Below are 23,951 nucleotides of genomic sequence, written 5' to 3'. Positions count from 1 at the left end.
TTTCATGTACCTATTATTTAAAGTGATTTGGCGCCGAAGTCATGTAAATACTGTCGATACCTACATTAATTAATGCTTATGAATTAATAATTTCTTGAAAGAAAAGTGTAGGAAATGTATCTATTAACCTATTATTTTTTACTATTTTACGGCATTTTATCCTAATTAAATGTGTATTTATATTAAAACCTCATAAATTAACAATTGAACTGAATGATGCATTAGTGCATTATGAGCAAATTCTCCCTCTTTTTAAAAAACAAAACACGTAAAACACGTGCAATTTTACTGTTTAACGTAAAAAAAAGCTTGCGGAAAACAAGGAATATACAAGAACTAAATATATCTGAAACTAGGAGAGAATTTACCAGTAAATTCAACCTAAACATAAATTAGTTAAATGAGCGTGAAATATAACCTTGTTCTTTCCCTATACTACATAGAATTCAAATTTTTTAAATTCTTACAAATCTCATCAATTATGTTGATTAATTCAAATATGTTCATACTCGAAAAGTTGTAGTGAATATCTTCAACCCTAGACGAGAACACCTTACTAATGTCAAGCTTAGAGTTACTCTCAATAGTTGAAAGTAAAGTACGTAAAGTAGAGGCAACTGTAATAATGTCGTTCGCATTGACATTACCTGGTCCACAAGTCAATTCAAGGAACTTATCTTTCAATCTGTAAGTTGAATTCGACTTATTTTTGTTTCCAGACTCATTGCTACTTTCGCTATTCTCACCGACACCATCTTCATTTTCATCAAGTTCAGATAAATATTCATATGAATCTACAATAACCATATCACTTGCAAATAAAAATTTGACGTCTTTTACATATGTATCATTCTTACTAAAGTTGAGAATTATATTTTTGCTTGACATTCCACAAAACATGGGAAAACAGGGAAAATCTATCTCGCTATATCTGCATTCGTGATTTGGAATCCACACATTCTTTAATACACTAACAACTTCTGTTATGGCGTGAACAATAGAGTTTTTAATATTTTTTGGAATTTCATTGAAGTTGGGATATTCTATACTGGTTAAGGTATTGTTCAACCAGTCATACAAATTGATACTGTACCTTTCTTCAAGTTCATTATAATTCAAATAGAAAACATCAAAAGTGTTTGATTTTATTTTACTTTGACTCATAAAGCTGCTCCTAAATAAATATTCCCGTTTCACAGATAAACTACTTATTATTGATGGAGGAACGGAATATCTCTCAGTGTGAGAATTGAAATTATAAATGGACTTATCCCCTTTATGAATGTAAATAGTTTTAAGCTTCTCTGGTTGCTTGTTATTAGATACCAATTGACCGATAACAGATACTCCGTGTGTTGTTTCTTTATAATTAAACTTGGGTTCAAATATACTGAAGTTGGTATTATATATCCACGGAAATATAATTGATTCGTGTGCGGCAGTATCGAAATAGGTAATTTGAATAATGAGCAAGCCATTTGCATGAATTCCATACTTTTTAAACTCTGGATTTTCTTTGCATTGTATTCTAGAGTACATTTCACTTCTTCCAGATAATTCTAATGATGAGTAGTGTCTATCTCTAATGCAAAAGTTATGCATTTCAAGGATAGAGCGAATATGATCAATATCTAAATCAAGAATCTTCTTTTTAGATGATAGGGCGTTATTGTTTGATTCCCTCTCAACCATGACTACCTTAATATCCATTGTTCTTTCTTCTCTATGAATGTTGTATCCAGAGTCGTATATAGCTGAAATAAAGTAATCAAAGTGGTATCTATATACAGATATTAGAGATTCAAAAAGATCCAAATGTTTAATATTGGTACAAATATTCCTTGGACAAATCATGTTTTGGTTATTAATTATCAATTTTAATAGCTTATTTTCAAGTATTTCTCTATTTTCAACATCTTGAATGCATTCTCTATACTTTTTTTCGATTGAATCTAACATTGAACGATTGACTGAAAAGTTATTAGAACTGTAACCTAAATCAACATGTCTAATGTAACCTTCTAGGGATGAATTTCGTATGAGGAAATTGAGTAATTGTTTATAGTCATAATTCTTATTCAACAGTTTTTTCGTTGATATTGAGGTGCAATAGAAGTAAAGAGCGTGATCAGTTATTGAAGGAAGCATTCCCGGTAGAATTTTTTTTGTAAAATCGATTTTTTGGTCGCCCTTATATAGTTTAATTTCCTTAGATAATGCTCTTAGGTTTCCAGATGCTGGAGTTTCCAAGGTTTCATTATTAATATGCAATGAATCTGAGAACAGTATTGATCTAGTTATATTTACATTACTGGCATTGTGGTTGTCAATCCCAGTTATATGATCTGATTCAGATTCAGATTTCTTGTTTTGATATTTATTTATTTCGTAATCCTCCAGTTCATTAAGTTGTAGTAATGAGTTCCAAATAACCCTCCTTAAATCTCTAAAATGATTGTAACCTATTAAAAATGTGAGCTCTTCCTTCTCAACTAATTCCGTAATCTCCTCAAAAATTCCGTTGCAATAATTGAATGTAAAGTCACTTAATTCCATAATTGGAGAGTAGGCAGCAAATGCTTCCTTCTTTTTTTCCTTAGATGGATATGCATGAAATACAGTGCTAAATAAATCCTTTAATGAAATAAGGGGGCATATATATCCTATCACTCTATGGTAGTCATTTAATGAAACTTGATGGTTTCCATCTCCAACAGATGGATGAGAACATGGATCTTTGTCTGGGAAATTTGATAAGTCTCTTAATACATCTGAAACATTTATTTCACTTTCGTATGAGTAATCAAGATCAATAATTGAAAAGTAATTCAAATTAATGTTTTTAATAATGCTATCTAAAAACGGTTCCCATTTGTATTTCATCCAATCAGAAGGCATTCTAAGTAGCACATTTTCTCCATGGAGATCACAATGTTGTCTGTATTTCTTACCACCTGTCCAGAAGGAAATTAACATAGTTGTGAATAAATAACCTAACATATAGTATGCTTTAAGTGCTTTGTGTAAAAATCTGTAACCTCTTTCTGTAACAATAAAATTTAAGGCCAAAGGCTCACTTCTGGATATTTTATCGGTTACAGAAAAAAGACCAACGGGATATTTTATATAGTCTAATGTATTTTCTTTTTTGTTTTTCGGAGCAGATAATTTTAGATTCTCTGGTGGATTATTGTGAGTAACATGCGGATTCACAAATTCGGTTAACATTATGTAGGGATATAATAAATAGTTACAAATCGAACCAGAGTACTTTGAATCCTCAATTTGTACAATAGAAGGTACCAATGGAACAGAAATACCATTCAAGTCAGGTACTGAAAACTTTTCCTTGAATATTTTTGAATTTCTAGCTAAAGTACTCGGATTGAAGTCGTCTCTTTTGACATAAGCAACGGAAGATGAAGAATAACTCAGTTTCATGACCAAAACTCTTTGTGGATTTGATATTTCTGGAGAATAAGAGTACTTAAATGGCTTATCTTCGCACTCCTTTCTGCTCAAGTCAGGATTATTCAATGAGTAAGGGAATGGGAGACCACTAAAGTAGCTGAGTCTTAAACTAGTATTGTTTTTATTGTCTAAAATCTTTGAAAATAGCACTCCATTAGCAAGAGCTACAAACTTTTCGTCATCTGGGTCTTTGAAGTGTAAAGGAGTCAATATTCTTGACCCATCTAACAAACTAATTGAATTATATCTTCTTAAATTAACTGGAGTCCCGTACTCAGACAAGTCAATATTACACTGGATTATTTCTGCTATATCTGGATCAGTACAAAAGTCATTTATCAATATGTAACTTGCAATAGATAAATCCTGAATAAAGTAATAATACCCCTCTTTGCTGAATAAATTTAGCTTAAATTTGACTCTTTGAACTTCGCTTACAAGCATTGAACTTCTATGAATGAGTTGGAAGAATCTATATACTCTGCAATCTCTAATGCTGGGATCGCTACTTTTGATGGGAAACATTGATCTCGAATAATCGCAAAAGTTACTAACAAGAGACACTTTTTTGTCAAAATCACCAACCAAATCTATATTCTTTAATTTATTATATATAGCTATGGAGAGACTTATATTTTCACTCCTCTGCATACATTTTGAGAATAACCTGCATATTTTTGGAACAATAGTTATGTCCATGAACTCCTTCCTGCTACCTGAATTAAAGTAATTATAACAATATGTGTATATTGAATTCTCAGATAAGAAATCCTCATCATTATGTATCATTGAAAAATGTAACGAAATACGTCCCAATATTTCATTTGGTATCTCGCCGTGATTACTTTCGTGCACTCCTCTATATAAACAATACGAAGCTCTAATGTGATCTTCAGTTGAATACAGATAATATTTCTTATATTCATCGTTTTCAATGAATTTGTTCATTGTTTTATAGAAAAGCTTGTGAAGTTTATGGGCAATACTAATACTATATTTTAATGAGCATGCTTGCTTGGTTGTATTTTTCTTCGAAGTATACTCATTAAAGGCCTTTATACCACATATGGACTTTACATCATTCTTAATATCTCTTACACCTTCAATTAACCTTTTATATCTGTCAAAGTAACGTTTGATTGAAGTTCCTTCCAAATCTTGAAATTTTTCAAGCATTATATCAATGTAAGATATAACTAAATCAACAATGTACACTAATGAATAAACATCTTCATATATTATTCTTTTTGACAAAAATAATTTTGGAAAATTTACTTTACTTTTTCCATGTTTATTATAGAACTCAATAATTGATTTGTATGAATATTCATGTAAGTTGTATCTCTTTAAATCATGCTTTTTATAACGAGTCATACATGGAAAATTCGCGTCCATTAGGTTTTTCACTCCATCCTGTTTCTTCCCAAAGTCGTCCGATGTAATTTCATACTGAGAAGGTATAATAAAGAATGAATCTATATCTGTCCCTAAATTTTCAAATAAACTAGCTATATGAAAAGCGGAAGAATCGGTTACGTTCCTCTTTGTTTCAGATTCTAGTTCGTATTCAAAAGAATCAATATACGGTTTAAGATTAATTAAGAATGTGTGAGGTCCTAATGAACAATGTACTCTATTTGAAAGTCCACTGTCAAAAACGTCACTGTACTCACTATTGGAGTTCATTGCAGTACCATTTTGTAATACACCCCTTGACCAGTACATCTCCATCTGTGTAATAAGAACCCAAGAAATGCTAATAAGATTTTCTGAATATAAAATTACATTGGATGCTCTTCTTCTGTGTTCTTTTGCTTCAGAAATCAAAGGATTAAGTGAAGAAAGTTCAAACTTATGCAACGCAAAATCTAATGTTGGGATGTTTCCAAATGATCCAATATAATATGTAACAAATTTACCATAAAACGGCGAATTCCATTGATTGTTTGTTTTCACAAAATTGGAGAAAGAAAACTGTTCTCTAAGCAGCAAATGCAGTGAAGTTGGAGATAACTTAATTTCCCTAGTTGATCTCTTAAACCTGAAATTTAAATTTGACAACTTATAGGCATTATTGAATTCCCTTTCATTCCGTGTCTGGATCACAAGTAAAGAAAGTGCCATGTCTTCTCCTGTGTTGCAATAAGCCTTTACACAACTTTCATATGAAACGCGACCTTTGGATAATTTGCTGCTTGATTTGCATTCTGTCAAGAGTGAAAAAACTGCCTCAGCATTCACTAAATCTTTACAATCAATATATAAAAAAGCGACGGTTTTACTGGAACCTGCATATTCACACTCTATATTTTCATTGTATTTTGTTATATCACAAACATTATTTAGTCTTAACTTATTTGCTACTACTGATTCCTTTGTAACATTTGTACCAGCATTTAAATAGTACCCATTCTCCAAATGTAAACCTACAAGTTGAGTGTGAACAATATTAAAGAGTAATCCAAAACACACTATTACCAACAATGACCTTGTTTTCATCGAACTCCATAAGAGTCGACCACCGCAAATACAAAACATTGACTTGTTATGGAATATATTGCTACCTATTTATCACTATTGTTCAATTGTATGTACAAATAGTTATTTACCTGTATTTAATTTAAAAATCCTATTTCACAGAATCAAATATGTAATTTTCCCGGGAACAAAATAAAGAAAGTACTTCCCCATATAAAGTTCCTCCTTGTTACAATCAGTTAAAGAGCATTGATAAAAGTTAAAACAATTTTTTATTTACCTAATTCTAATTCCATATTCCTCTCCTAAATTTAGTTTGATTTACCGCTAAAAGTCCAATATACGGTATCTTGTTGATATCGTATTTTAAATTATATATATTTTTGTTGGCGCCGCGTCTTGTCTTGACAGAAGTAAAACAAATTTTGAGCAAGAGGGATGAGGGTATTTAAATTGATTTTGGAACAAGAAAAATATTCTAGGAGTTAGTGAGTGTTGAGTGAATATCATTCTACATGTAGAAGTAGATAGATGGCGTTAGAGATAAATATAGAAATAGGGAATAATAAGTGAAAATACTTGAGGTATAATAGCGTGATTAAAGGAGTTAAATTAGGAGAAGAGGGTTCTGTTTTAATCTTTGTGTGTTTCTGTGTGAGCCTTCATGGTAACGTGTTATATAGAATCATTCTTAATTTAAACTATTTTTGCCTTAAATTACACTCGATTCTATCAGCTTGTTTCTATCATTAAAGAGACCCAAAGTCTATAAAGGTTAGTACTAATATGGGAACTGAATCTAGAGATGGCGAATTTGGAGTCGAACTCTTCGAGAATCTAGATGAATACTCGATATGTGAAACGTGCAATTTTAATTTTGGTCCAATATTGATAAAAAAGAATAATTTTGAGTCTCACTTAAATAGTGTTCATCACAACAGCGAACAAGAGCAAGGTCAAAGTATGTGTAAATTGGAGAAAAATGATGAAAATACATTGCATAAATACTATAATTTAAGTAACATCATTAAACTTAGGAAGGAAACAAATATTGATAAGCAGAAGGAATATTACGAGGTAAATGGGAGAGATGTAAGTCTTATAGAAATAACTGAGACCTTGAGAGCAGCCATTAAATTATTTTTAAGTGCATACAAGAAGAAGATTGCATGCCTACAGTATCCAAATGTTCAGATTTTGAATCTAACTGAAGATCAATTGAATCAACTGCTTTCACTAAATCATGGAGTATATTTTTTTTATAGTTTAATTAATATTGGTGACGTAAGAGACATTACTGTACAGTCATTAATAGCACGTTCTTGGGATTGGTCAGAAGAAGACCAAGATTTGAGAAAAGATATAGATTTTATCAAAAGCAATGTTATTAACGATGCTAAACATCCACATTATAAGGAAGCTAATGAATGTATAAATATGGGTTATTTGGTGTTACTAACTATGACTGAAGCTGTTAAACATCTTCTTCTCCTCTCATACTTAACTAAAACTATATTTAAAAAACAGGACTAAATAAGTAAACATATCGAAGTGTTGTATATTCCTTTGAAACCAAAACATTATGTTCAAAACCAAGCTGAACGGGGTTTTCTCCATCTGATCTACTGCACAAATTTGATGCCACAAAAACATATGGAAGTAATTAAGAGAGGGTAGCAATTAGAATAGAGCTTACTATTTAAATATTTCTAGTATATCTAAACCTACTTTTCACACAAATACACAAGAATATTTAGATACATCTACGAAGCTCCCCCTAAACTTTTCGTCTTTAAATAAAGAAGGTAATGTAAATAAAAATGTGAATTATCGTTGAAAAATCAAAATTTAAAAAATTCAAAAAATTTAAAAAATTGAGGTGCTAACTGCACCTATAACAACTGTTACCCCATAATGACGTTTTCGTCTGATATTATTCTGGTTGTTCCCTTAATTTTTTTGACGGCAATGGCACTTGCCACTTATTTCTTAGTTCCCCATATATATAGCACCATTTCGGAATCTATAAAAGTGTTTTCTCAGTATTTTTTCATATAATCCATAATTAGTTAAATCAGAAGATAAAAGTGCCAGAGTGATTAAAATTTTGGTCTTAATTACGGAATGATGGATAAGAGAAATCAAACATTTTTTATACAATTCTCTATTCCTTTCATTATTTTTGCTATTTAAATATTTAGTTAATTTAGCCAAGTAGCTATTTCTGTATCCAGAAGAGATTTTATCCAATAAGTGGATTTCAATAAACATCTTGGTTATTACACCCTTATCAAAAACAAAATAGTTTGCTACACTGGTTAACCGAAAACCTTCAATAAATTTCTCCATTTTTTTAGGATCTCTAAGATCCCTATAATAAACATTCAAATCTTCATTTACCTCAGATTGCATACTTACTTCAGATGGATACTTTATTGGATATGAAAAATCAGCTTCTTTAAATTTTTCTGATAAATACTCCAATCCATACAAGTAAAATGCCAAGCTGAATAAAGAACGATTATATTCTTTCAGTGCCTTCTTTAAACTTCTACATGAACACCTTTTAGGTCTGAGTTTAAGTTTCAAATATAACACAAATTTATTTGCCGACTCAGCTACTTTCGATTGATAACAAATCAATAGTTCCCTCTTAAAATCATGAATATCTTCCTTAGAGTTTAAATGAAATGATTTACTGATTAAATAATTATAATTAAGAGCTATTTTACAAGCACCTTCTGTTTTTATTGGCTCAGATTCACTGAAAAACATAAATCTAGCTATTACTAGGTCACTTATTAATGAAGCTAATTCTTTTTCAGGAAGTGTGTTTAAATCGTAATTCTTTATTAATACAGCATGGATTGACTGAGAAGTAAAAAACAAAAGAAAAAAATATAATATCAATTTTTGCATTGTTTTTAACTTGATTATCACCAAAAAAAAAGCCTATAAAATATCTTGATGATTTTATATATGAATCAATCAATGTTTTACTTTAATTTTCTTTATTTATATGTTTTGTTTAATTCTATCTTTCACTAAACATATTTTCAATCGGTACTCTCAGTTAACCTTTATTTTTTAATGGCTTAGGCGGGAATTTATGATCAATTGTATTTCAAACAAAATGTTTAATATTTGAAATTAAGCAGGAAAGTAGTATTGTGCAAAACAAATTTCGAGATTACTGAATTTTTTTCAATAAATATCAATTTTTGACAATACTTAAATTGTTTTACACTTGATTCAAACTAGTAAGCATTCTCGATTTATTTTTTATTCTACTTCAGTTCTAGGTGCTGAAAACAAATTTATTCGAATCATAAATCTTTTTTTGTGTATCTACTAAAATACAAAACATAGGTACTTATTCATGCTTTTCTATCCGCTTCAAAGCAGATACTATAACTAAAGCTTTATTGATTAAATATGTCGACTATACATATTTGATTCAATATTTTAGAGAAATGAGTCAGGGATCAAACTTAAATATATACAAAATTGTTAATATAACAAGATTAACGTATTACAAGTACTAATATTTTTTTATTGCTTTCATTAGTCTTATTTTTATAAATGTACGAATATTGTATTAGTTATTTTAGCGTTCATATCTCTTTTTTTTTCTTCCATTACATAAAAAAACTATCTTCCTCATTTAATGTAATCTCATTCAAACAATAAAAATTCCTTCTTTAATTTATACAGGTAACTGACACAGTAATTATGTGCATGTTTTTTATATTTTAAGGCTATATTTACCAATATCTAATGCTAACCGTCTATCGTTACTGTATAAACTATTAAACATATTGTTTATCCCATAATAACATAAAGTCTACAATAAATGAACGATGAATCCATCATCAACCGTAATTGTTATATTTCTCTCAATATATATATTTAGGCTTTGGAAAACAGTACTTCCTTTCTAACCTATAATTATCCAACCATATATTTAGTAGAAGTATTAATATTAATATTAAAAACACAATATGTAGCAAGTAAATATGCTCGAGCCTATACGTTATATGTACAATCAGTTATTCAAACAATGCTACTACTTTAGTTATTGTTTAAGTTTATTATATATTTTCTCAACTTCAGGTGTAAGTTCTAGTCCAAATTGCTTAAAATCAAAATATGGATTAACATTATTGTTTTTCTTAAATTGATGATATTTATATGCAGCATTTCTCAACACATAGTCTCTTATCCATAACTGTGATTCTTTTAAATCATTTGTTAATTCTTTAACATCATATTCTCCAAGACTATTTTTCATGCCCTCATCTATTGACAACAATTTTGCCTCATCATCTTTAGAGAGTTCCGGAAATATTGTTTTTGGGCCCGAATATATTGATTTCTCCGTCAAAAACGAGTAATCTGAGTTTTGATAATCACCTTTAATTGACTCGGAAAATTTTGATATTACTTCTCTAACATTGAATGGCAAATCTGATATAAGTTCTGCAACTGTTTTATAGCACTCCTCTGAATCATTCAACGAGTTTTGTAATACCATGTTTGCTGTTGATATACTAAATTCTATTTTTCCCAATTCAACCATTAAGTTTTTATTTTTTTCATTATTATATGGTAGTCTTTTCAACTCTGTAAACATTAGTCTATATTTGCTTGCTAATCCAAATAATACATGTGATATAAATGTTTTCGATATTCTAAATACAGATCCTAGTTTTATAGCTGGGTTATCTGTGAAAAACTGTGGTAGCACGAATGATTCAACAAATGTTGACATAACATATAATTGTAAATAGCTTCTTCTATACATAAAATGCAAGTATTCCGGCACATCTCCCAAATTAACTCCTTGTATGATCGTTATTTTTCTTTGTTTAGTTAATGAGTCACTTATTGACGGGAATGATGCAGATATTGAATATGGTATTATATCTTTCTTACCATCCTCACTATCATCTGCTTTTGTTTCTTCCAATAAACTATCTAACAATTCCTCATTATTTTCAGATGCCTCTATTGTTTCAGACTTGCCCACAATCTCCTCATTATTTGAAATAAAATCTTCTTCTATTGTTGCGGACAGTTTATCCAATGCCTTAATTATTTTTGCTTCTTTTGTTTCCTCTGTTGGAACTACGCTTTCACCTATACTCATTAACGATGCATCTGCGTCTAATGGTTCATATACACTATTATCCATATCTGGTAGTGATATCTGTTCCATATTAGCCAATTCACTATGCGCTATTTCCAGTCCTTTTCCCTCTGTTGCCTCTGCCCTTAACAATACATCTTCTCCCTTTGGACGAACAAATTTAACATATATTTCCAATGCTCTCTCTGATGCTTTTTTTGATATTATATAATTATGTTCGGCCAGGTCTAGCTTTTGTTTTGATGCTCTTAAGTTCTCTTTCAATTTTTCACTTTCTGGTATATTATCAAATTGCATTTTTACCGATTCATAATACGATTTTGCATCTAGATAAATTTCCTCACGCAATTTTGCTATTGCCACCATATTTGCTGCATATCTCTCCGCCACCTCAATATTCTGTGGTGTATATGAATTTATTCTTTCTATTACTTGTTTCGTTGCTAATCCCTCTGATATATCCAAAAATCTTTTTTCACCATGTGCTGGAATTGCCTCACTTGCCACCAATCCTAGCAATTGTGTACTGCTTCCTTGGTTCACCGAAATCGCAGAGTAAGAATCTAGATCTGCCGTTCTATATAATATATCATCTTTATATAATGAAGTTGCCAATGGGACTCCATTTGAAACAACAATAGTCACCAGTGAATTAGTTAAAGTTAGCAATAATATTATTATTGACTTTCTATAAAATAGTGGTGATAATGAGTAATTGTTAATTACAACCATTTCTTATTATTCTCTGACAAATTGATTTATTAAGTAAACCTTCCCTTTATATATGAATATAAAAAACTTTATTTACTTGTTCTCTTTATATCTTGCTTTATTTTTCGATCTTAGTAAAAACAGAAAATCATACAAATCTCCCAGATTTAATAATCACTTTAACGATTTACACAGGTAATATCATGTAAAAATATCTCAAAAACTTGTATAAAACAATATCTTATACCAAATTCATATTATATGTTACCTTAATCGCTCTAATTACATGCTCCTAATTCCGCTTGATTTTTTAACTCGAAGCCACACATCTTGTATTAAATATAAAGATATGTATGTATTTATATACATGACAGCTTCATATATTTATGGAGAATTTCCTTCAATTAACATGATTTATCTTATAATTCAGCTATATTGAATATTAACTTTTTATCTCTTGTATTTGCTGTCTGAATTTTTTCCTTTCAAATATGTATTAAACTATTTTTATTGCACAATATGGCCTAACAGGCATTATGCCATTTTTTAATACGATTACACTATTAAAATATTTAAAGAAAGCGACAATACCATCGAATTTACTTGTTACCCTCGAAGATAATATCAATATGGAGTATGATAATGAAAGAAATAGTGGTTGTATTATCAATGATAAAAATGTTAAAGTAAATCCGGCTATCCATGTTGATATAGAATAGTTTATGTCATTTAGTATAAATCCACTTGATGTTCCGATATTATTTCCGGGTTTTGTTGACTGTATTACTGTTAGTACCGAAAGCAGAATTGTCATGAAAAAACAAAAACTAGATGTCAACCATATAGTCCATAATCTTAAATAAGTATATGCTGCCTGTTGTTTTATACTTAATATTTGAAGAACTGTGTTGAAATTCATTGCTGAATCTAATATCATTTTTGATATATTCAATATACAATATGATATCCACCCTACCAATATTCCGTTTTCTATTTTATTTACTTTTGAAATTGTACTTAGTAAATAAAATATTAAAAAATGAGATATAGATGTACTTGTTGTATAAGAGAGCCATCTGTATATTCTAGGTGAAGATGAGTTCCATTGCAATCTCCCTGTTATGGGATTGAATCTAGTAAAACTTTTAATAAATGTATCCTTAAAATTTAAACTTTCATATTCTACTATTTGGTCACAACGAGCAACTAAATCCGGTGGACTTACTCCGAGAGAAAATAATGCATTTGCTAGGTTATTTGGAAGTGCTCTTGAGTTATTGTTGGGGTCCCCGTTTTTTATATCAGCGTTGTTATCCGTCACAGGAATATTTAGTTTACTTATGCTGTGCCTCATTGGAAGCATAACGGTATCTTCCAAACTACTTATGATTGATTCCAAAGTTTCTTTTATTGAATTTGCTGTTCCCTGTGAAAATGTATTTATTCTTAGTGTTAATCCACCTTCAAAAGTTATCAATAATTGTGATTCAATACCATCAATATATTCTTCGATAATATCCTCCTTTGAATCATGAAATATGTGTATACTTATTATTGATCCGATAAAATATCCCCTTGTACAATATACCCCACATAACACTCCAGGTACTGCATAAACTGGGTGTAAACTTGGCACGTTATTGTTAGTTAATACACCCAACACTGAGCTTAAACTTTTATCAAATGGAAGCCACTTATCTCCAATATTTTCATTTGAAAAAACTCTATTTTCTTTATTATTTGTGCTCATTTTTCCTCTGGTTACAGTATTTATATCAATATTTTCATTACCAACGCTAAACATGTCATTATTTGGTTCACTTAATATACTGCCTAGATTCAATATTTCAATATATGAATCAGAACCTGGTGTTGTATTAAAACTTTCAACCGTAATATCATCAAAGCTTTTAAGATGAGAAATTGAAATTGCCTCTTTAAGTTGTTCTACCTCCTTTTTTCTATCTCTCGATCTTTTTATCATATTATGATCACCCATTTCCTCGATAGATTCATCTTTCCTTTGAATACATAATAATCTCGAGTCATAATTAATCCAGATGTACGTTAATACGCCGTTAACTAATACAGAATTTGCAGTATATGGTATAGGCATATCAAAATCCCAATGGCATGTGCCAGATAACTCTAATTCGTAATCACCTGTATTCATATTTTTAGATCTCAAGCTTAATTTATCACCCCAGAATACATCATTAGTTCCTTCATTTAACACACTATTTGGCAATGTATTTATCATGGTGTCAAATTCTAATGATTCACATTTACTTTTTGTTGCAGTTGTTGAACTACTACTTATCATTGATGATGGTGTTGATGATGAATTGGAACTTAATCTTAATTTAGACTTTGGTAACAAACCATTTATTATATAATTGAAGCTAGAAATGTCTTCTACATTATTATCTATGATTGTAAATTTTATCTGAGTAATGCCTGAATTTTTAAATCCTGTATTAACTATTCCGGTTTTAGAGAGATTTATTTTAGATGAGGGAAAGGTTGAATTAATATTGTCATTTTCTTTAATATTATTATACATTATACCGCTACCACTAGTAACGGGTAAACTTGGATTGTCATTATCATTTAATGTTAATGTAACAATTCCAGTAGCTAAATCATTCACAGGACCTGAACTTAACTTTTCAAACGGAATATATCCCATTGGCCCTAACCACTCTAATGAATCATAGCCTTTAATACAGTCACATAATAAAACAGGATGAATACAGATTGTCTGAAGTTCATCCGTGAACCATAGATAACAATCTAAATTTGTCGTATTCCCGGATGTTATATCATAAAGAAGTTTAATTTGATTCTCCGAAAATATTCCCATTCTTTTTTTATAACCTCTAATTAAATCTACTATTCCATTCTCTTGCAAAGTTATTTTTATTGATCCCGTTGGCCTTCTTGGAATCCAGTTAAATGGTATATCCAATTTTGGATTATTTTTCACTAATGTTTTTTTAACCCAATCTCTGACATAATCACTTTGTAAATTAGCACCTATTATTTGCATGCTTAATCTTCTCAAAAAATCGTGTGATAATCGTTCTTTATTTACAAATTTCTTAAGAATTATAATGCACGATAATCTTGGCAATAATTCTTTGTAATTGTCTATAGTGAGTTTATTTACTCTAAGCCAAAATCCATCACACCAATTATTTATATCTTCGTTAGTCGGCAGATTCTCTGAATTGTCTTTGTTAGACAAGTATCTTAAAAGATTTAGTATATATATGTTCTCATTGTATATACATTTCTCAAAATCTTTTTCTGAATAATTTTTCCTTACAACTTCATATTCTTTTTCGATTCTTATGTCTTGTTCTTTGATATTTTTGTAATAATACTTGAGAATAAAATCTTTTTCTTTAATTAAATCATAATAATCTTTGATTCTAATATAAAAATATTCAAAATGAAAGTGTGATACATTAAATTTTGATGTAAAAAAGTGAATTATTGTTAATGGAAAGAAAGTTACTTGAATTATAATTGTCAATATTCTTATTTTACCAATATTTAATTCTATTCTTGGAAACAGATATATATTTGTGTATGGGATTAAAACACCACAGAATAATGTAATTTTATCATCTTCATTATTATTTATCGATCCTATTTGTTGCAAAAAAATGACATTTGGCCTTCTTAATATACTTACCCAATCTGACTTGTCTTTTATATATGCAAATAACCAGCATATAATAAACAAAGCAAAGTAACAACAAGATAATAATACTCCTGAAAGCATTTCTTCCTCGGAAGTTGATTGATTTATAATCAATAAATCTATTTTACTGTCTTCAGTTACATCTATTGTTCTTTTCGTTTCATTCAGCATTGTTTTCCTCTCAGAATTAGTTTGATTAATCAAAATATCCATAGCTTTTTTTACATTTAATTCTGTAATTGCTTCCATTATACCATCAACTTTCCATAACGTTCTATTAATATCTTCATTTAACTCTGTTCCATTTGTAATACTTTCAACCGAGCTTTCTTTGCTATCTTTACCAATATATCCCAATAACAGATTCCACATTCTAACAAAAAAATCACCTATTGCACCTATTGCATTGCCCATACCTTTCAACACGTTTGACCACGTAAACTTATCATCATTTCCTGTGTCATCTAAAATTTCAGTATTATTGTTATTTAAACTGTCTTCTGAACGATTTCTTTCCCTTGATTCCTCAACATGAATAATATCGTTACTGATATCCTGTGAACTACTTAAATAAAATCGACATGCCACAAAAAACAAGAGAAAATGCTTCAAAAAGTTCATATTATTACTATTTTACTTTAAACTTTTATTCAAATTATGTTATCCTTTTTATTCTATTCACAGACATTCACAGTATTTTCTTTTATGTAAATACCACATACATTTTTTTAAAGAAAAAAAAGGTCATCTAGGTTTGGGCCAATGAATATTAAAATTGTTTATAAGTGCGTTTATACATATTTAGTTTATATTGCAATACTTTTGCCTCACTTATTTGATGTTTATTGCAATTTAAAAAAATGTTACTGTAATAATCTGACATAAAATAAGAACGGCCAGGTAAAAGAAAAAATTATGGATATTCTAGAGATGTCTTTTCAAAAATAATCCTTATGTGGATGCATGCATGTATTTACAGATAATACTGGAAAATTATAGCAAGACACAGATACCGGTATGAGATGTAGCAGGGTACACCTAGATGTGAAAAACCATGAAGAAAAAGTGAGTATTGTTTCAAAAGGAATATTAAAAATAAAGTATCTCTAAAAAAGAAGAGAATAAATCAAAACAAGTAATAATTCGTATTCAATAGAAGAAAATGAGAAAACTAATTTACCAAAACAGTCATAAACCAAAAAAAAGTAAAATATGGTATAAAAAAGTCTTTAAAACAGCATAATGATATCTGTACTAAGTTATCAGATTTTTTTTTTCAAATGCTCTTATCTTTAACCACGTCCTAATAACATTCACTACAGAGAAACCAAACAAAATATGACGACTTAGAATATGTTTTGAGAGTTAGCAACATCTATTACAAATCTGTATTTGACATCACTATTAAGAACCCTATTAAAAGCGGTGTTGACCTCATTCAGTTTTATTAGTTCAATAGAGGAAGTAATATTGTGCTTCCCACAATACTCAAGCATCTCCTGTGTCATCTCAATGCTACCTATTTGGCTGCCAGTAATAGTTCTTTCTCCAAGAATTAAACTCATTGAGCTAAATTCATTCATTTGGCCTGTAGGAGGAGCACCCACACAGACAACAATACCACGATTAGAGAGCATCCCGAGTACATCTTCCATACACTTTGTTGAAGATACCGTATCAATTACACCATTAAAGTATCCCCTAAACTTTCCTATTGTTTCTTTGTCATCTATTCTTACAAAATTCTTTGCGCCCATATTCAAAGCATCTTGTCTTTTCTTCTCAGATCGTGTAATAACTGTAACTTCACAACCGAAACTAACACCAAACTTAACTGCCATATGTCCCAATCCACCCAAACCAATAACTGCTAATTTAAATCCAGGTTTGTTCATGTTGTGTTTAACCATTGGAGAAAATACAGTAATCCCTGCACAAAGCAAAGGAGCAGCTGATGCCTTGTCTAGATTGTCAGGAATCTTCAAAAGAAAGTGTTCATTTGCGGTAACATATGTTCCATAACCACCATATGTAGTCATACCATTTTGATATTTACTTCCATAAGTGAGAGAAAGATTAGGGCAGAATTGCTCATATTTCTCATTACATCCGTCACAATCCCCACAAGAATCAACCATACATCCTATTCCAACATACTCCCCAACTTTAACTTTCGTCACTTTTTCGCCTATTTCATCTACAATCCCAATGATCTCATGTCCAGGAACCATTGGAAATACTCCCTGAAACCACTCGTTCTTAGCCATATGGATATCCGAGTGGCATATTCCACAGTATAAAACTCTAACTTTAGCATCATTTGGCCCACACGACTTTATTTGATATTTGTGTGGCACAAGATCTTTGTTTGGCTCTAATACGGCATAGGCTTTTGATTCATATGTTGACATTCCCGACAAAATTACTAAATTAAGCTTTTGAAAAAAAACTAACTTGAATTGCTGAAGTTGTATAAATATCTGTGATATTGCACTCTTATATCAAGTTTTGCAGTGCTTGTTTTTTTAAAATTATTCTGCCTCGGTTAAAATGACATCTATGGGGATACACAGGCGCTGTTTTCATGCAACGAAAGATGCTTTGACAACAGTGAAAGGAAAAAATATCAATAAATCATAAATAAGATTAATATAATTAAAAATAGTACTGCAAACTAGCAAACATCAGTTGTTAACTTCCTCAAAACCGAATTTTGTTAGGAGTTCTCTTCGAAGTCCGGCATCAGGATTTATAGTTTGAGGTCCGGACTCAACAGCAATCATAGAAAAATTCTCAATTAATTCTTTGAAATATGCAACTATATCACTAGGATCTATACTACCTATTATTTTATTAATTGTCTCCTTTTCATGTGTAATTTCATCAATTTCTTCATGAGTTGGATATTTACCAGATTCAAGCAATTCGGTGATTCTGCTGAATAAATGTGATGATTGTGTGACGACTTGAGTTTGAGATAAAAGTAATTGAAGAATTATCTCTGTTCTAATTTGTCTATAAACCAATGGAAGTGAGGAGTTTAATAGCGTTGATCTTTTATTATCTGAATTATCCGAGTCTCTGATAAAAGATAAAAAGTCTAAAAGAAGGACAGTTGGAGAGGCATCTTCATTTGTAAATAACTCCTTATTTAAGTACTCAATAATAAAGTGTATACCGAAATATCCAACAAAAGGGGATGGCATAACAATTAAGTTGATATCCTTGACAGACTTTTTGTTAACTAAGAGTGTTGTGGGAAGGTAAACGTGTTTAAATATATATTGAATTAAACTGGATAATGTAATAACAGTGGCTTTTGATTTGTAATCGTACTCCGGAACTGAGACCCATAGTGAAATAGCAGAAAAATCTTCTTTATATTGCAAATTTCCTTCAAGGTCAGTTTCATCATTATGACTACCATCATCTCTTAAAGTTTCTTTATTACTATTTACTTTAAACAAAACCCTTTTCTTATTTGGTTTGTTGAAGCTATCCAAAATTGAATGCATCTTCATATCCACTCTGTAATCATTACTATAGAATACGTCAGAGACAATGTTTTCAATATTATTAAAGCAGTTGTTTAATAATAATGACTCTTTTATTATTTCAATACCTGTACTTGGATCATCAATATGTGAAAATAAACCGGTAATTGTTATATATGGATTTTGTATAAATAGTTTTTTATTTAGAAGTAAGCTAACTTCCTTATTATTAAGTTTATCTATTTCTTCTAAAGTCTCTTTGAAAGTGAAAAACTCAGGCAATAGTATCTTTTTGATTTTGTCATTGCAACTGTTTGAAAGAGAGCTATCATAAATTGCTCGTTTTAACTCATTTATTGTGTCTAGTTTAGTTTTCAAAGCAATTTCTTCGGTAATATTAACCATTGAAACAGATCTAACTAGATTTAGAGTTTCTGCTATATATTCTTGAAACATCGGTGAAGGAGAGGTGAGATAAAGCTGTAAACAATTTGTAGGTAATACTGTGCCATAATAATGACAAGGTTGAAAATTAACGGTTGCACCTATTCTTTTATAAGATGTAAACATTGTTGTAAGTGTCGTTGTTATCCATACTGCAAATAGTATTCTTGAAATAAAAGACGCCAAAAGTGAATTTCTATGGAGATTTATTCCAATTTTCTTTTCCCTCAAGAGTTTAGAGTAATCAAAGCTATCATACCATCTAACAATGCCAGATGACAAGGAACTCTGATAAACATCATCTGTCATATTTGGATAGGTTATTTTGGAATAATAAATAGACAATCTATTTTCTAGATGATCTGAAATAAGAATAGGATTTGAAATAAATGGAGTGGTACCTTCAATTGGATTTTCTGGTTCAGAAAAAGATGAAAAAGTATTCCATTCAAAATTGCCGTCTATAAATGTAAGTTTAGATTTTTTTAATAGTGAATAGGGTGTTGGTAAAAAATCGTATTCATTAACCAAATTATACTTTTTAACTAGGCTAATTAAAGGATCCATTTTAATAATATACTTCTTTAGATTCACCCTGTCACTTAATAAGTCAAGAAAAACCTTGTCAAATTTAACATTTGAATATTTAATTGGTGGAATGTCTTGGATTTTTATCTTAAGTTCAAAGTGACTATAACTATTATTGTCAAAAAAATTTGGTGACGTCAAGTACAATACAAAATTCGTAGGTTTTAAAGCATTTTCAAGAGTGTATTTTAAATATTTCAATATTACATTAATACGGGCGTAGAACCTATTATTTCCAACTAATATTTCACTCGGATTGTGTGATTTAATGTTTTGTACAATTGTTTCTGTTACTTCAAAGTTTCTGTCAAAATAATCAATGTAATCATCCTTTTCACTATTCATTTGATAGCTTGAATTGGATATATAATTCTCAATCTGCATAATATCTTTAATAACCTGAAACAAAGGATCATCATAACTTTCAGATTCTGGATTACCATCTTTTAAACTCAAATCTATTTGTCTAATTAGAGAGTAAATATAAGCAAATACAGACTGAACAATGAATTGAATTATTTCTGACTTAGGATCTAATTTATGTGCGACGTTATCCGATAGCTTTAAAATCAAAGAAAATATGGTGAAACCAAGTTTATGTGATGAATGAGCAGCAAAGTAGACCTCACCTGAATTAATTGAATTAATGATCTTCCTTTTTTTTAAAAACTCGGCTAAACCACCAGATTCAAACAAATGAGACATTATCTTTAGTGGTTTTGCCTTTGTAGATGAGAGTGAAGAAAAAAATCCTGGTATTATCCATTGTAATTCAAGTTCTCCATTTGTTGGATTACCATTTATCAATTTCGAATTGATTACTATTGATGATTTAAAGTCTAATAAAGTGGAGGTTGGAGCCTTAAATTCTATTTCATTATCATGCTCTTTTTTAATTTCCTTGTATTTTTGTGCATCATTACTTATTTCACCTTTAATACCTATTTTAAATTTCAACTTGTTCATTATTCCTTTTTTTTCTCCATTCTCATCGTATTCTTTCAGAAAAGGAATATCATAGTCATTCAATATTGAAAATAACTTTTTATTAGATAAATTTGAATGAAATGCAACAGTAACTAATTTTTGTTCAATTATTCTCTCATGAGCAGCAAGTATTTCTACTTCTACATTCCCTTCTTGTATTAAATTATGAACAGTATTTTCGGATCCAAATGACCATAAATTAAGCAAATCAATACTTTTTTTGTTCGTTGTTTTATGCATCCTATTCCGATCCTTGTTTAATATATCTCTAAGTATTTCAAATCTCAAGTAAGTCTCATCCTGTATTTGCTCAAAGTAATTTATATTCATATTTATTACAGCTTCTTTAATTGAACTCTTTCTTAATATAAATTTTCTTTTTACCCCTTTTCTTCTAAAATATAATGCATCGAAAAAATATTCTAACATTTTTACATAGTCTTTAGAGGAACATCCTACACTAACCATAATACACGAAGGCATATATTGTACGTTGATTTTTCCACCAATCGCTCTTATGTATTCCCTAAATGAGCCAGGCTCAAGTGGGTTCCAGGCTCCCCCAATTTCTATGAACTTATCAGATAGTAACATTTGTATCATCAAATGATATAGACCGGGAACCTTCTCTTTTCTTATGTCTTCTTCTGTAATATCTATTCTTAAGGTCAAACTACTTAACTCTGTACCTTCTGTTGTAACTATGCTCATACTTACACCATTTTCGAATTCATAGTAAGTACCTAAACGAAAGTCTAGTGAACTTGATTTTGAAATTGCCACATTGTCAAAAAATCTTAGCAACTTTGTTCCTCTTTTGGTCTTTTTCAATTCCTCTTCTATCGAAGTTATCTTCTCTTTAGACTTATCCTTCAATGGTGCAAAATACCTCCCTTCATTTTTTACAAATTCTTTCCTTTTTACAACTTCTTTTTTTTCTTTTTGTGGTTTTCTCTTTTTAGATTTAAGCATTGCCTTAATTACATCTTTTGTTTCTATTGGCATTGTTAAACACAGTAAATGAAAGGATTAATAAACACAAAGTGAAAAAAGTAAATATTTGAGATTTTTTAATTGATATTATTCTTTAAAACTTTATTTTAAAAAATCTATTTTAACTCAATTTGTGCATAGCGTATTATTGTTTTACAAGCTATTAACGAGCGATTTTTGACTAAATCTTAATTTAATAAAAAAAGGAGCCCCTCTTTCATTACTCTTTGCCCTTTAATTGTATTTATTATTATTTTTTAAATTATGTTTCCACCGGTCTCTTTTTGATTATCGCTTTTTTTCACTTTTAATTTTAACACAGAATATTTTTAAAATCACGCAAAAATCGTTAAATTTGAGTTACATATAAGATACAGTACTTTAGTACTTTATCCAAACGCACCAAATTCCAATATTAAATGCCGTTTGCCTTATATTACCTCGAAAAAATAATCTTTTTCCGGTACCACGTAAATTTAAAAGGATATGTAATATAATACATAGCTCTTACTTCTCGCGCCACAAAAATTGCAAGTTTTTTACATTGAAAGTGGCGGGTCAAGCGCAAAATTTAACATTTACTTGCATATTAGATGTGATAGAAGAAGTGTTTTCGCTGAAATAAACGCAATTATGGGCAAAAGAAGAGTTAAATTATTGGTATAACAGTCGTTTTGCATATTATTGGATACATTTACAACAACAATGTGCATTTTGGGCATCTAAGTTCGTATTTGTTTGGCTTAAACATGAAGTGATAGTTGGAGAGTAAAAAGATGGAATTGCCTGCCAGTCGATGTGTTTGTGTTATTTATTTTGTCTGAAGGGGATAAAATATCAACATAGATGAGATTTAATTGTGCGTTGAATCTTCAATTTTTAAGTATTTCATTATGTTTAGAGGAATGCCTAAATGCTATACAAGATGAAGCTTGAGTTTATATATATAATGGTAGCTACAGAGGAATAAAGTGAGCAGTTATTTTGATCTAGAATCGCATTTGTGCTAATTTTTACCATCTACTTGATGGCGTTTCATTTCTTCGTCAGAATTTGAGAGAGATTTATTTAAAGCAATGCTTGATCGATATGAATAATAAACAATTAATGCATATAAAGTTATTGTAGTGACAAGGATGAAAAATACTACAAGATATACATTTCTTTCCAGATAGTATCCTTCACTATTGTCAAACACTACTTTAAATAAGTGTATATATGTTTCAAATTCGAAAAAATCTCCGTTCAGAGCGAGAAGAATAGTAAACATATATACCAGTAACAGCAGTGTTCCGATTAATATACCATAAAGTGATAGATTTGATATTCCCAAGAACAAAGGACCTATACCGGGAATAGCCATATTTGCTAGCAGTAAAATGAACTTATTGAAGTTAGTGAGCATTTCACTTGTGATTTGGTTGGCAATACTTTTGTTTTTTCTTAATTTGCTCGTAGTGGTTCACATTAAATTACCTCTTGGCGCTGAACTCTTAAAATACTACATGAGTTGGCCCAGCAGGTACACATTCTTGAGAGAAAATAACCAGAATTCATACGAAAAGGCAAAGTTTAATAACATTAAAGCTCAGTCAATTTCAACATTAATATTTAATTTAAGCTTTCTAAAATGAAAAACAACTACAACGGTATGATCTACAGATAACGGGACTGGGCAACCTAATTCCCACAACTGTCCCACAAATCCGCAAAACCAGACCCTAAAAAGTCCTGTCTCATTGAAAACAGATTTTCTTCTACTATCTCTCTTATCTCATATAGACGAGGTCGTCTATAGTGGGAGCAAGGAGAGGAGAAGCCCTCTGGTCCTAATTGCCCATTTGACCTTTATTTGTCCACTAATTTACTCATTTCCTTTTTCAGTTGAATTCAAATCCTTGCGAAGCCCACAGATTCTATCCCTTCG

At 30.1% G+C, this 23,951-nt stretch overlaps 8 protein-coding genes across 8 annotated transcripts; 1 reads left to right on the top strand and 7 right to left on the bottom strand.

Annotated features, from left to right (window-relative positions):
- Positions 1-435: 435 nt before the first annotated feature.
- FG379_001471 (large containing a signal peptide) lies at positions 436-5,970 on the bottom strand (the record flags this gene model as incomplete). Its single annotated transcript, XM_067327074.1, has 1 exon — positions 436-5,970. The coding sequence occupies one exon, from the start codon at positions 5,968-5,970 to the stop codon at positions 436-438; it is 5,535 nt and encodes a 1,844-aa protein (XP_067182550.1).
- Positions 5,971-6,735: 765 nt separating this feature from the next.
- On the top strand, positions 6,736-7,482 carry FG379_001470 (uncharacterized protein; the record flags this gene model as incomplete). Its single annotated transcript, XM_067327073.1, has 1 exon — positions 6,736-7,482. One exon carries the CDS (start codon positions 6,736-6,738, stop codon positions 7,480-7,482), a length of 747 nt encoding a protein of 248 aa, XP_067182549.1.
- A 456-nt stretch (positions 7,483-7,938) lies between these two features.
- FG379_001469 (uncharacterized protein) lies at positions 7,939-8,868 on the bottom strand (the record flags this gene model as incomplete). Its single annotated transcript, XM_067327072.1, has 1 exon — positions 7,939-8,868. One exon carries the CDS (start codon positions 8,866-8,868, stop codon positions 7,939-7,941), a length of 930 nt encoding a protein of 309 aa, XP_067182548.1.
- A 1,156-nt stretch (positions 8,869-10,024) lies between these two features.
- FG379_001468 (uncharacterized protein) lies at positions 10,025-11,830 on the bottom strand (the record flags this gene model as incomplete). Its single annotated transcript, XM_067327071.1, has 1 exon — positions 10,025-11,830. One exon carries the CDS (start codon positions 11,828-11,830, stop codon positions 10,025-10,027), a length of 1,806 nt encoding a protein of 601 aa, XP_067182547.1.
- A 475-nt stretch (positions 11,831-12,305) lies between these two features.
- FG379_001466 (uncharacterized protein) lies at positions 12,306-16,139 on the bottom strand (the record flags this gene model as incomplete). Its single annotated transcript, XM_067327069.1, has 1 exon — positions 12,306-16,139. One exon carries the CDS (start codon positions 16,137-16,139, stop codon positions 12,306-12,308), a length of 3,834 nt encoding a protein of 1,277 aa, XP_067182545.1.
- Positions 16,140-16,864: 725 nt separating this feature from the next.
- Positions 16,865-17,929, bottom strand: FG379_001465 (mannitol dehydrogenase zinc dependent alcohol dehydrogenase like rossmann fold; the record flags this gene model as incomplete). Its single annotated transcript, XM_067327068.1, has 1 exon — positions 16,865-17,929. One exon carries the CDS (start codon positions 17,927-17,929, stop codon positions 16,865-16,867), a length of 1,065 nt encoding a protein of 354 aa, XP_067182544.1.
- A 273-nt stretch (positions 17,930-18,202) lies between these two features.
- On the bottom strand, positions 18,203-22,036 carry FG379_001464 (uncharacterized protein; the record flags this gene model as incomplete). Its single annotated transcript, XM_067327067.1, has 1 exon — positions 18,203-22,036. One exon carries the CDS (start codon positions 22,034-22,036, stop codon positions 18,203-18,205), a length of 3,834 nt encoding a protein of 1,277 aa, XP_067182543.1.
- Positions 22,037-23,030: 994 nt separating this feature from the next.
- On the bottom strand, positions 23,031-23,387 carry FG379_001463 (uncharacterized protein; the record flags this gene model as incomplete). The annotated part of the gene is made up of 1 exon (XM_067327066.1): positions 23,031-23,387. One exon carries the CDS (start codon positions 23,385-23,387, stop codon positions 23,031-23,033), a length of 357 nt encoding a protein of 118 aa, XP_067182542.1.
- Between the last annotated feature and the right edge of the window lie 564 nt (positions 23,388-23,951).

The sequence above is a fragment of the Cryptosporidium bovis genome (genome assembly GCF_009768925.1).
Source record: "Cryptosporidium bovis isolate 45015 chromosome Unknown contig_22, whole genome shotgun sequence".
In the NCBI taxonomy this organism is placed as follows: Eukaryota; Apicomplexa; class Conoidasida; order Eucoccidiorida; family Cryptosporidiidae; genus Cryptosporidium; species Cryptosporidium bovis.
The sequence above is the reverse complement of the archived record's forward strand: the minus strand, read 5'-3'. Positions and strand labels throughout refer to the sequence as shown.